The 14,250-nt window shown below is 35.4% G+C and overlaps 1 protein-coding gene across 1 annotated transcript in view; it reads right to left on the bottom strand.

Annotated features, from left to right (window-relative positions):
- Positions 1 to 206: 206 nt before the first annotated feature.
- Positions 207 to 14,250, bottom strand: part of CCDC138 (coiled-coil domain containing 138) — a gene marked incomplete at both ends in the record, with an annotated part of 41,018 nt that continues 26,974 nt past the window's right edge. The window contains 2 exons of the mRNA XM_082493441.1: positions 207 to 378; positions 1,511 to 1,649. Of these exons, the coding sequence (XP_082349567.1) occupies positions 207 to 378; positions 1,511 to 1,649 (311 nt within the window). The remainder of the gene's footprint in view (positions 379 to 1,510; positions 1,650 to 14,250) is intronic.

The following is a 14,250-nucleotide window of genomic DNA, read 5'->3' as shown; positions in this document are numbered from 1 at the left end:
AGAAAGCTATTTAGCATATTACGCAATTTTTAATTTCCCTGTTTATGAATGAGGGAAATATCAATGAGATTCCACATGATACAGAGTAATTTATACAGTACTCAGGTTCTGCTTAATTTATTTATAAAAAAACAGTAAAAAAATTTCCAAATTTCAAGTAACAAACGAAGATGGTATAAATTATACAGAACAATAATTGGATTGTGCTAGTGACTTGTGCTTAGACTGGAGGTAAGAGAGTTACTCCTTGACAATCCCAAATTCAACAGAATTGAATTGAGGTTTATACAGAGGAAAGCATGATCTGGATTTGTAGTCCTATGTAGTTCTTGGATCATGTGGTGAAGAGTAAACAATTCAAACATCTTCTTATTGCTTCTGCAAAAGATTTTACATAAAATAATTGTCAATTGAGAGGTTTCATCTAAACACTAAAGATTCCACAGAAAATTATTTTTTTAATGAAGAAAAATGTGCATTATATTGGGAATTTCACATAATTCTTCTATGTTGCATACAATGTCTCTAAGCAGAAGGTTACCAATGCATGGTGAGAAAAATCTTGGCAAAAATCACCAAAAACTATAATTTGATTTGAGTACATGGTATTTACTTGTAGTATAATGAAAGCTCAAGGAAAAGCTACAGCAGGGTTTCACTAATGTGAAATAAGATTCCAGAAACAATAAATAAAAAAATTTAAATAATTATGATTTCTGAGCAAATTTTACTTTTAGTATATTTCCAATGTAAGTTATGATTTATATTAGATTACAGGAAAATATATTTTTTCCTAGAGTTCAATTTTGTTCCAAATAAAGTAAAATGAAAACCTTAGTTTTGTCAACAACTTTAAGGCTAATGTACAAAAGAGCTCAGTTTACATTTTTGATACCTGCTTTTATAAATGAAACAATCCCATCAAGTAATGCACCAATGGAGCTCAGCAGCACATTACTACTGATACGATGAAGACCTTTGTTACAACAAGCTAATAGCCAGTAAGTAAGGGGAACATATTTTACAAAGATTAACATTCCCAAAAGGGTTTAAATGGCTCAAGACTTTAAATTCTGATTTTAAAGGAAATGAAAATGGATGAAACCTGAACGCAAGTCACAGATGAGACTAAATTTTCAAAGCAGATTATTTCCAAGTACCTGAGTAAAACTGAAGGTCAAGGGGAAAAAAAAGAAGGGTTCTCTTCTAAGCATTCTTGTCATCTGCATACGTAACAACTATTTCCTCTTTAGGCTAGTTTTTTTGGTCGTAATTTTTTTTAATTTGTATTCTGTAAATTGAACTGGATTTATAAGCAAACTGAGACTCTTGTCTTACACATCTGTGACAAAAATGGTTTAAATTTAACTGCTAACAGAATACAGCATTGTCAACGGTACAGCAAGTAAACAGCAAAATAGAGATGCGTTTTTGAAAAAGGAGAAGGATAAAGGTCCCCAAGTTTGCTGATCTAATAATAACTAACAGAATAACAGTGGTAAAGGATTACTTTATTCTGGAGAGTTTTTGCAGTATAGCACAGAGCTTTTCCAAAATCGGAATATCTAGCTTAGAACTTCGAAGCAACACAGAGCAAGTACGGAAGAAGGATTCATTACTGCAGGCTTCCAGGAAAGGCTGTAAGGAATCTGTAAAAGAAAATAATTAAAAAATGTATCCCAGAGCTCGGTGCAGGGAAAAGTAAACCAGCTATTGATACCTTTAGAAGGCTTTAAGTACCTCATGTTGTGCAACTATTAGAACAATGAAATATTTCAGTTTATGCTGGGGATGTGATGCAAACCCCAGGTAAAACCAGGAACTGAAAAAATGCAAGTTCCTAAGAGTTCTGACATTACCGACCCTTGTTTTAAAACAAGGCCTGTTCCCTTGAGCACAAAGGAAAACAGGAAACAGAACAATTTTAAACTCAAATAAAAATTCGTATCTTGAACTTGTTTATCCAATGCTCATTTATCATGGTTCTTTCCTTTTGATCATGTGAGGGGAACATTAAGTCATGCAAAAAGACTCACAAGGAAGTATTTTAAGCTGCTGCAAATCACACGGGCAGGGATAGCACATGCAGAAGCTAATGTGATGCCTGGCAGCCTTTTATTATCAAAATACCAAGACAATCAAAATTTCAAGACAAGCAAAATAATAATTGAGAGGTAAAAGTAAGAGCTGGATAAGAATACTTAAATAACAACAAAACACCCTTAAAATAGTGGATGAATTTTTAAGTCACATTGTATAACATTTCCCTCTATCCTGTTCCCCAAAATCTAATCACTTCAGAAAAAGGTTAAATCTGTTCCCTCATTATCTCTTTCTTGGTTCTGATATTACAGATCAATTTATAGCAAAAACATCAATAAAATAAGTAAGAATTTATTTTTTTAATGAATAGTCTTTCATATAGCATAGGGCATTTGCATTAGAAGAATAAAGATGTGAGGAAAATATTATAATGTTTACATAATGCTAAAAGTATTTATTAATGTGTTATACCTTGTAAGAAGCTGCAATATGCAAATCACAGCATAAACCAATAAACACAGATATTAAAAAAATTCTTCACACATACGCTGAATACTGTGATTTATAAATAGGATGTCAAGATCATTTTAGCAGTTCAAAGAGGACTGGATGTATCTTTTTGGTCAAAATTTTCCCTTTCCTTGTCCAAGGACATACAACTTATTAAATATAACAAGTAGCCTTGGAGTGTATTCAAGGTTTTAATTTATTTCAGGAAGCTTACCGATACAAAATCAGCAGAAATGCTACAGAAAACTGTCTGGAATAGGGCTTTAAAAAAAAAAAAAAATCAACTAAAGTCAGGTCAAGAGCCTAGACAACTCATTTTCTCAGAGCTGGGCATTTATACTGAACAAGGACCTAGACAATTCCTAGACCTTCCTGTTAGGAACAAGATCTTTAAAAAAATCTATTTTTTGCAAAACAATGGCATGCTACTGGCTACAGCAAAAAATAACCCAGTGTTGCCACCCCCTCCTGATGCTGAGTACATATTATCATGCATTACACTATACAGTGAAGTCAACAAGATATGTGGGCCTTTACTGGTTTACACCATCAGATGAAGAAACCAAGAAACAGCAAACGTCTTTAGCATAGATCAGAGAAGCTATGGCTGCGTGTAATCTTCTCTCCCTTTTCAGTGGAGGTGCTTTTGGCAAAATTGACTTAAAATTGACTTAAAAGGCTGGATTCAATAGACAGAATCCACAAAATATATAATGGAATGTGTGGATGGAAACTATATAGATGCAGGTAGCAAGGGGCTAACCTTGCAGCAACAAAAAGCAAGATGACAACTGATGTACTATGAAGCTTGGAAAAGGCAGGCAAATGTTTTGTGGTTTGCACAGCTGAAGTGTCCTCTGTTCTTTACCCAAAGCAACACAAAATAATGATTATTCCAAGAGACATTAATTATCGGGCAATAAATGGTTATAGATTGATTTAGTTTTCTGTTTATTTCTACTTTCATGTTTCTTGCATTCTTTCTACCATATTCAATCCACCTGTGGTTGTATGCGTATTCTTCTCTCATTTTTAGTACTATTTCCAGTTACAATTTGCTGTCTCAAAATTGTAACAGCAATAAATAGAAACCCAGAATGAAACTAAAGTAGAAATGTAAGCAGTAATCAGTAAAAACTATACTAAAAAATAAGTACATACATATTTTTATTCTCTGTCAGTAAAGATACTATTTCTCATTTTAATTTAGCTTATGGTCTTCAATTAAGGATAGAATGCTTTAACAGAAGAGATATATTAAGTACCACTGACAGATTCTAAGACAGGGAAAACATCACGGATACTGGAATAGTGAACTGCGACCGCATTTCTATAGACCTGCAGATACCACAACATATCAAAAGCAAATTAATTGAAGATTGGCAGTTACAAGAGAATTGCTAAAAGGAACAAAGAAAAGAGCACAGCCTCCTTAAAATGAAAAATGAGGTTCATGCTGAAGAAATACGTTTTATATGTGTGCATAAATACATATTTATATAAAATAGATTAAAAAAACATTTACCAGATATGTTTGAATTGATCTGAAAATGCTTTTTTATCAAATATCACAAGGGATGAGTAGAATGATTTCACACACACACAAAAAACAAAAAAGATGAGAAGGATCTATTTTCTAAGGAAAATTAGATATTATTCTAAAGTGGGATTATTCTAATGTACAACTCAATAGGTAACACAACTGAACAAATTTGTCAGGAATCCAGTAAGAGAAGTGACTATTGACTGCATTCTGCCCTTGGCATGTACAACATAATCCCCAGGACGTAGTTACTCAGGCCATGCCAATTCCAGTATTTCTTTTAATATTCTTTTAATATTTCTCTAGTTTCACTGAAGAAGGTATTATTTTTCAGAAATTGTGACGTCAAAAACTCAGGGCTGTCAATTACAGCAAGCAGAAAATCCTTAGGCGGGTTAGTAGTATGTGCTAAATTTAGTGATACACGACTGACATACACTCAAGATTCAGCACTCTTTATTGAGGCACTGCTCCCTGTGACAGAACTTTGAAGTTATTAAATGCATACAGCAGTGTATTAAACCTGGAAAAAATAATTAACCACCACTTCTAGTATGGTGGTATCATGCTCTGGTGTGTCTAACTTGTTAAAACTTATGAGGAGAGGCAACAAAACCACAAACAGAAACAGCAAATAAGCAAAACCCAATGCATACAATCCTACCACCTTAAGAGCACTTTGTATCAAAACATTTCTATCACTTGAGTGTTTGGAGTAAACATTTCTATACAGATAGCAAAACCAGATAGCCTTGTGTAAAGCAAGAAAAATCTAGGACTAAAATTATGTTATCACTTACGAACTACAACTTTATAGAAATTCTTCTACAATTTGCTAGAGTTCCTACAACGACTGTCTATTCCCAAGAAATGGAAACAGTCCCATCAATCTGCCCAGCACCACTGATGAAGTCTGTTTTAACAACAAAAACTTGAACAGTATCTCGTACTTACCCAAGATGTTTATCAGAAAGGTAAGAAGAGAAAAATGTAAATAAATGTGTGAGAACACTGACAATCAAGCAGTAAATTGAGAAGAAAGGTTTTTCCTTCTTCTATTGCCTGCTGAAACAACAAATAGCTTTAGAAACCTCTAATTTAACATGACTTCTGACAGCTGAACTCTGATTCATAAGAGATCTGAAAGTAACAACACTGCTGAGATGAAGAGAGTGGGTCCTACAATTTATTCCTATAAATATCCCTAAGTAGCCATAAAATGCTTTACATTCCTTTTCTGCATGGGTAAACAAACACCATATTCAGCTGACCTGGGCATTTCTTTGCTGCCTTGCTCTTACTGGTTCCTTAAAAATATTTAATTAAAAAAACCCCAACACACACAAATATATATGTTTTGACTGCGAAGTTTACAAACCAACATAAAATATATGCGTTACTTTTCACGGAATCACGGAGTTTCAGAGTTGGAAGGGACCTCTAGAGATCATCTAGTCCAACTCCCCTGCCAAAGCAGGATTGCCCAGAGCACATTACTCAGGACTGCATCCAGGCGGCTCTTGAGAATCTCCAGCGAAGGGGACTCCACAACCTCCCTGGGCAGCCTGTGCCAGTGCTCTGGCACCCTCACCGAAAGAAAGATTTTTATAATAAAACAGAAGAGCCAAGCTGGAAATAACTTCTCAAGTTTCACAAAGTTCAATTATGTGAAAGCAAACTGATAAAGGCACACATTTAAATGGACTTTTTGTACGCTGCTTATATATTCACTTCAGAAAAGCTTTTGCAGAATATAAGTAATCAGAAAATGTACAAAACAAGCATATAGTTTAAATGCATGTCTAGCTGATGAACTAAAAGAATATAAGCTTCACATTTTTAAATATTTTGGTGGTTTAGATTTACACAGATTTTGTTTTTATTAACTATTTTGGAAAAACTAAATTGGAATCCATCCTGACAAAACTTTGGCACAACTTAAAATAATCTGCAAAAGCCTCCACTGGTATCCTTAAAAACTGTAGCATGTTGTAGTTGTATTAGCTTAACTTGATTGGTAGACTGCAATGAACAATGAGCAATTTATCACTGTTGACAGAATTCATCTGAAATTTACCCTCAAAGTAATCATTCACTCACAGCATAAAATCTCACCAGCCATAGTTATCCAGAAAATTCTGTTTTATACCTAAAGCTATGCCACCTCAGAAAATGAAGACTGTCAGGAATGCCAACTTTAAGTTCATGTTTTAACAAATTAACGATTCCAGTTTTGCCTCATTTCTAATTGCACGAGAATCTGCTGGGAGAAGGGAGAGCACGCAACAGCGATGCAAGTGAGTGACATAGCACTGTCTACTAGTGTGGAAAAGTTAACTAATGCAAAAATTAATTAACTATGTACCACAGCAGAAACACTTAAAATGAAACAGTAATATCACTTACATGTTGCTAATAACCAGTTGTCTATAATACAGTCACCTGTAAGATTTGAACCATTTGCTGAATTTAACTCTTTCTCCTGTAATCAATAGTCAGGGCTGTTAAGCGCCACTGATTAAAGTGGAGACAGGTCGAGATTCCAGTCAGCATAAGGCACCTCAAGTGTTCATGCCTACATGGGTGACCTGAGTTGAGAGAGCAGAAGTGGCAATTTCAGCTGGTCACCCAGTATGTGTTGACATCAGTATGATCTGAATTGCTCCTCGGTTTCCCAGGATGCACAAGACATTTATGCAGACATGAGACAGGACGTATGGGAGACCAATGTCATTCTGAAATGGCAACTGAAGGTTACACCCACAAAAAAAAATTGTAATAGAAAAGGTTAAAAAATTAGCAGGAAGACTTATGCCACAAGAGATACTTGGAAGGAAAAGGAGCCTACAAAGAAAACAAAAAAGATCAGAAGAGAAAGCTATGCCCTAGAGATCAGAAACTATCTTTAAGATAGAAAGGATAATATGAAAAGTCAAGTGAAGTCAGACTTTGTCAAGAAGAAAAAAAGTTCTCCCAGCCATTGAAATAAAAAATATAACAAAAAAGAGGTAGTAAGGTTATCTGTGGTCAGCACTAGAAAGATGGGATAGAAGCAAATGGTATTTTAGTCTTCTGGGTGCACACTTTGGCTAATATGCTTGCTTTCAGGAGAGCTGTAACCTGATTAAAGGGACAAAAAAAAAAAAAAATCCCCAAACTTGTAATTCCGAAAGGCTCCTTTAGCATGGGACACCACAACAGACTTCAGGATTCTGAAAGAAACGTTACCTCAATTTTATGACGAGAGTTAAACAATCGTTGCTAACAAGTCAGGAAGCAGCACTTTTTGAAGAGAGAACAGCCAAGGCAATATATTGCATATATATGTTGGATTTGGACAAAATAAGGCAATCTGAACACACGTGCCCTTCAGCAAGACTCTAGAGATATTTTCCAGAAGTAAAGGCAACAAATAAAAAATAAGTTTCTCTTTAAGTATGTGTATAGGAACTACAGGTATGTTGTGTCAGAGTAGTCAGATACTTTTGTTTGGCAAATAAATGCTACGGCAGTTGCAACTCCGCTAGACTTCAATACCATTTGGTAGAGCAATAGGTGACATTACACTGGAGCAGCTGGGGGTTAGTAGAAGGGCTGGAAGGTGTGCAGTGTAAGGAACTGGCTGAAAGCAAAGCAAAACATTTTGCCTTGAAAAGTGAACTTTAGTTTTAAATACTGATTTTTGCAACTGTGCTTATTTAGTGCAATAATTAATGACTGTGGCATGAAACCAGCAGTAGTCTAATGAAATTCCATGCTGGAACTGCCCATTTAGAAGGCAACAGGTATAAAATACATGAAAACCAGAATTATCTCACTTGCTAGAACAGCAGAAGCTTAAAGACAATACACTAAGAAACAACAAACATTTTTCCTGGAAAATCACTGATTAGAAACATCACAGGATGAGAACTTTTGGTGTGCTAATTGAACTCAGTATGTCTATAAGCAACCAACATGGTCTCACCGTTAAAGACCGATTCTAATGAGGCCTGAGCGAGAGAGAAAAACACCATCTTACAAATAACCTAGATAGTATTATAAACTGAAGCTATGCGCTACTATGGGTTACTTTGCTCAAGAAACCAGAAAAAGCCTAATGAACTACCAGAATCATGAAGGAATCACAACTCTTGTCTTACAGAAGACACCTAAAGGTGCTTTGTTCCAACACTTTCCATCAGAGCTTGCCTGCCTTGTTTCCCCTGCTCCCGTATCTCCACCCCTGTAATAACCAGCTCAGAACTAAGCACAGTATTTCAAAGACAACGACAAACTCAAATAAGGAAGCCTTTAGATAAATAAACCTATTTATCAGGCATGACCCAAAATTCTGTAACATCAGAGTGCAAGTAAGCAGGTAAATAATGTCTGAACTCTGACAATTCACAGATGTTACTCAAACTGCACAAATTGTACTATTTCCAAAAAAAAGCCTGTCTTTATGAAATTATTTCAATTATGGCATTGCTCTAAATTCACCTTGCAAGTTACAGAAAAGAGCTGAAAAAATGTGCATTAAAAATATTTTTTCTAATTAAATCATACTTTTTGTTGTAAATTAAATCATTTTACAGAAAATTATAAAACTGTAAACTGTTTATACAAAATGCAAGTTTAGTACATACAAGCAAACCAGATCCTACTTGAATAAACTTTACTGTTCTAAAGATTTGATAGATTAAATTGACTTGAAAAAGGCTGTGTATATCCAAGTACTGATATAAACAACTCCTTTTTACATCAAATACTTTCAAAAAGTTAGCATTCACATCTACCTTCAAAACAGTATGCTGCTTATGAAGTACAGTATTATTACCCTGAATGAACAGTGAAGTTTTATTTACAAAGTGGCTACTTGGCTCTACATAAGTTTATATTTAATGGTCTCTTTTATTTCTTACTTTAGAGTGGATGAGACAGCAGTCCAAAATTCAGAATGGCTAAGCATTACATAACTGTTACTAGAACAAGAAGAAAATACTGACAAGAACGTTGTCTCTTAATAGAGAGAAGGGTACTATTACTTCAGTAGAAATCAAATGACATTATTCCATTTACTGCATTCATTTTTAAATCCTGTAAACATGTATTTCATCAAAATCAAAGTATTCAAACTAAGCTTGCAATTAATTAACAACATGTGCAAATTTTTGGGGTACTTGCTGACTTTCAGCAAGTATACAGGTTGGTCCTAACATTATCATAGGCTGCATTTAACAGAGTTAGACATATTTATCTGTGGTTAAAATATTAAACTAAAACATCTATTAATCCAACATAATTATTCACCATTTTCAGAAGAATGAATAAAAAAATTAGAAAGGTAAGACAGGATAACAGAGGAAGGATTTCCTTTTAAATGGTTTGTATTTCAATGTTTATCCCACATAAGCTGTAAATCATTCCTTTCGCTATAGCTTCAAACACAGTTCCTCAGGATAGTTTCACATCTGCCTTTCACACAGGTGGGTGGGAATCCTACCTTAGTATGGTATTCGCGGACTTGACAGTTTTACCCTTTCGGTGCTGCAGAATAAGCTCATTTGAAAACTTGCAATCCTGTGAACAGTCACCAGTAAAGATAATAAGCTGCTTGAAGTCTCAAAATGCTAAGACTCAGGAAAAAAATAAAGGAGTGGGTTTGGCTTTCCTTGACAGGTTCTAACCACCAACTTTTCAGAAGTACCTGTAGAACAGTGTGAATTGTGGAATACCTTGCATTAGTTATGGAAGCATTCCAACTCGAAGGAAGAGAGGGAGTATGCATGTAGGCAGTCCACATAAGAAAATTGTCTTCATAGTAAGAAGCTGTGATTCAGTGTAAACTGAATCTTTTTATCTCCACTGGCTTCATTAACTTCCCCATGAGATGAGTAAATTTGGACATAGACTTGATTATCCATGACCATAATATTTTCTTACCAAAAAAATTAGAAGTAAGGTTCAGTGAATGTGTAAATACAGCTTACTTTTGCAGTTACTAAAAATCTTAATCTGGATAAAAAAAACATACTGAAGCCCTACCAGAATGTGCATTGACTTACAGTAAGCATGAGAGTCATTTAGAGATTTTTTTTTTCCAATATGCACTCATTTCAATTTGTGACAGGCACACAATAATGAAAAATATTCTCTCTGTAAAACAGAAGTAAGCTTAAGGATGACGTAAATGTAAGCCTTATTTAAAGCAAAGGCCAGTGCTTTGTAATGTTTAATGAGCAAGTAAGTTTTGATTTCCTTGAACGCACACAAGGTTGGGAAAGGAGAACCTACTAATCTACGTGACGGAAGTCAGCTTTCACTGCAGGAGGAATTTAAGATGTATGCTGTCTTTGTGTAAAAGTGCAAAGGGTGGAACTGAGACTGGCAGCTCTCTGCTAATAGCAGATCTCAAATCAAGCATGAATCAAGACTACAGTTCAACAATGGTATTTTTGATAGGTGACTATAAACTCACCACATCCTTTGGAACTCATCTAAGTGATTCACAGGTTAAAAAGAACACAGTAAGCTGCGCGAGAAGTGAGAAGACAGGAATAACAGTATTTAACCAGATTGTATATAAGTATTCAACTCAGGGTGATTTAATACTAATGATGTGATGTTCTTCAACACCCACAGAACAAATTTTCTTGCTGAGGTCATGCTACTTTTTACTAGATTGTTTCCACAAAATATTTCAGGTCTGGCATCCAGGAATTCTCTTGAATGGTGTGCTGCAACTACCGTCCTAGAAACAAGATCTGCTGAGAAAACAAATTTGTAGTCGTCGGGAGAGAATTTTGGGGTATGAAGATGCCCTGGAAGCCACTGGTGTCATACTATAACAATCTCGATGATTAAAAGTAACTATTACTTCAATTATTAAACATTAATCTTAACAGTAATTGAAATGGTAAATGGTAAGAGCTTTGTTAAGCAATAAACACATCATGAGCCATTCGACTAAACTGAAACATAGCAGTATTTAGCAGTTAATACATTTTGCTCCAAAAAGGCGGTCAGCCCACTGCATTTGAGGAAGTTTATGACCGAACACATTCAGAGTTTATCAGGACACTAAATCTACTTTTTGTGACAATGCTACCAGAGAAGGTTTTGTTTGTACTTCTATCTTCACACAGGTTCATAGCTTACACATGCAACTAAAAACCAAACACTGTGGCTTGGTAACCTGCTTTCCTTAACTAAGGTAAGGAAACCTTCAAAAGCCTTGGTATTGAAATCTTTCTTCCCGGTCAAATCGGCAGTAATATATCTCTTCGCCTTTTACTCAAGGGGAAACAAGAAAGATGTCTTTATAGACCACTCATTAGTTTCAAAGAACAAAAGAAGGATCAAGTTGAACTTTATGTCACTCATCTGAAACCCCAGATTCAAGCAAAACACCACCACCTTAAAAAAAGACTGTAGGACTTGTTCTCTTGATTCTGCTTTTATCAGTCAATCTTTGCAGCAAAGGAAAGATAGGCAGCCTCCAGAAAACAAACATGGATTGAAAAGCTGGTAATGGTTATGGAGAGCCAAATAAGAGACTGAAAAGGATAAACCTGATCTAGAACTCATCCCATCTGACCATGAAACAAAACCAGCACTGATGAGATAGCTACGGTGAAAATATAGCTAAGCCAGCTATTGGAAAGTACATTTAAAATAGAAGACTGAACAGGTTGAAATGTACCAATTTATGCACCATTACAGACATTTTTAGACAAAAATACTAGCAGAATGTAGTAAGAGAAAAGGGGCAAAATATCTTTGTTGAGCTGATTTTCTGCTGCCAGGTTCATAACAAGCTGTTAACTCCCCCAACTGTGGATTTTAGAAGTAATGTATCACGCCTACTGAAGACAGCAGACTGAACCAGCTAGACTTCAACTTAGGCCACTGAGCTCATCCGAAGGAAAAGAATCACTCCAGCATGCAAGTGACATAAAATAAAACATAAATTACTTAAAATTATACTGTTTACCCTAACAATTACACCTTACTTTCAGCTACTTATCAAGTTTGTAGCGTACGTTAAATGAAGCAAGTATTTGCTAACAGAAAGCAAATGGTTAGGTAAGGATTTCACAGTTGCAAAGTTTCTTTCCTCAGTAAAAATAGTGAACAGAATCCACATAAATACTGGAAGATGGAAAAAAAAAAAAAAAAGACAGACAGACTATTACAGCATGAAAGTAAGATGAAACTGAAGTTCTCTTGACGCAAAGAAAACTCTAAAATTACTCCATAACATCTGTAGCAGCTCCTCTCACTCTTAAGCCCTGAGGAGCTGGCCAAAACTAACCTCAACTGTTTTCACCCCTGACATTTAAAAGCCAGCCTTTGTTCCAACTATGAATGTTTTTGTATATTACAAGAACAGTAAACAGTATAACATTTTACCCTCCTCCTTAGGCTTTAACATTTTTATAAAAGAGGTGAGGCAAACAAGATTGGCATGTATATATATATATATTTATATATCTGTGATGTACTGTTACAGCTCCAAAAATGTTAATGATTGGGACAAAACGGTGAGATTATTTTTGGCTGGCTTCATACTTCAGAATTATATAATAGCATGAAAACTCACTGATGTTTGGGAAATGTCTCTGCAGCTGGAATACCATCCACATTCTCACACCTAAAACATAATGTAGTCTGGTGACATGTATGCAATTTGAGATCCCAATTTGATAAATACATGTAACTTGGATCCTTCCAAGAAATAATGTGACTGTATTGTATACTATCATGTGGGCTCTGGGGATTTGTATGCTATGATGATGCATCTAAGTTTCAAGAAACATACACAAATAAGCTTACCAAGGGTACCAAAAGTCTTAATCATTTCTTCACAGAATTCCTGTGGTGTTAAGACCACTGTGTTTCTATGGCCTAGCTGGACAGGTACACTGGTGTTATCCACTCTTGTACAGAATACACATCAACTCAGACAAACTTTTTATGACGCTGTGGACCTCAGGCATAATTCTATTTATAGTTTTAAATGAGCTTGCAGCTGATATACAAGATCTACGAGACTGGCATCATTCCTGTGGAATATGGTAAACTCTCCTTAACCCGGAATCAAAAAGATTAAAGAGTAAACCCTGATTCTATTAGTGACCGAAAATGTTCTAAGAGATGTACTAAGAGATGAACCAAAAAGAGCACCTGAAGGTTGATAGCCCATCTTGTGGCTCTAATGAGAAAATGATGACAAATGGTTTTACCACTAAGAATGCAAATGGATAGACCTCTTGACACAAAGGGGGTCAAAATAAGCCTGTTGTCCTTGGAGTAGGAATGAAATGTCTAATCCCTGATTACTAAGGTTACATTTTCTGCTCTTCTGTCATCTAAGAGAACATTCAGATGTTGCTTTAATAGTACCTTGTTGTGAAGGCATGGATGGAAGAGGTAATACAAGAGTAAAAATTCACTAAAATATTCTGTAGTCTATAATTCTGAAATCTGTAATATTCACTGCTCACACTTTTCTCGCTCTCGTTAGACCTGGGGATTCCAAGTCAGGTTTTCTGAAAGAAAGTCTGTCACTAGAAGTTGTGTAGGAGTCATTTGGTCTAGTAACCTATGCTTCTTCCTTTGCACCTCACATGTTGTGTAGTGCAAAAAAGAGTCATCTGCTTCTTTGTTCAGACTGGAATGCATAAGCTCACTGAAAACACAGAGGAGCTCCAAATTCTTAATGAGCAAAGAGTTTCATTAGCCTTTGAACTGAAGGGGTAGCAATCTTTAAATTAAGGGGTAACAATCTTTAAATTAAGGGGTAACAATCTTTAAATTAAGTATTTTTTTATGTCTTGAACTGCAACCCTGCTAGTTATCTTCACCAACCACAGTCTTAAGGGCATGGATGTGCCCAAACATCCAAAACCATGTGTGGGCACATTGCATACAAGGTGTCACGATACACAGAGATTTTGGCTATCAGCTGCCTCTCACAATATAGATTTTACTTCTTCCCACCACTCTGTGGGAGTCTTTTTATAAGTAGACAACCTGTTTTATAAAAGTTAGCCTTACCTTGACAGAAGCACATGGTAAGTACCAACACACATTTACAGAACAACAAAGTAGATCTTGCCAAACAAATTCTTGCTTACTGTCCTTTTTCATGCATTTTTTTTCAGGTTTTG

This window comes from Vanellus vanellus (assembly GCF_965231255.1).
Source record: "Vanellus vanellus genome assembly, chromosome: 1".
Lineage (NCBI taxonomy): Eukaryota > Metazoa > Chordata > Aves > Charadriiformes > Charadriidae > Vanellus > Vanellus vanellus.
The sequence above is the reverse complement of the archived record's forward strand: the minus strand, read 5'-3'. Positions and strand labels throughout refer to the sequence as shown.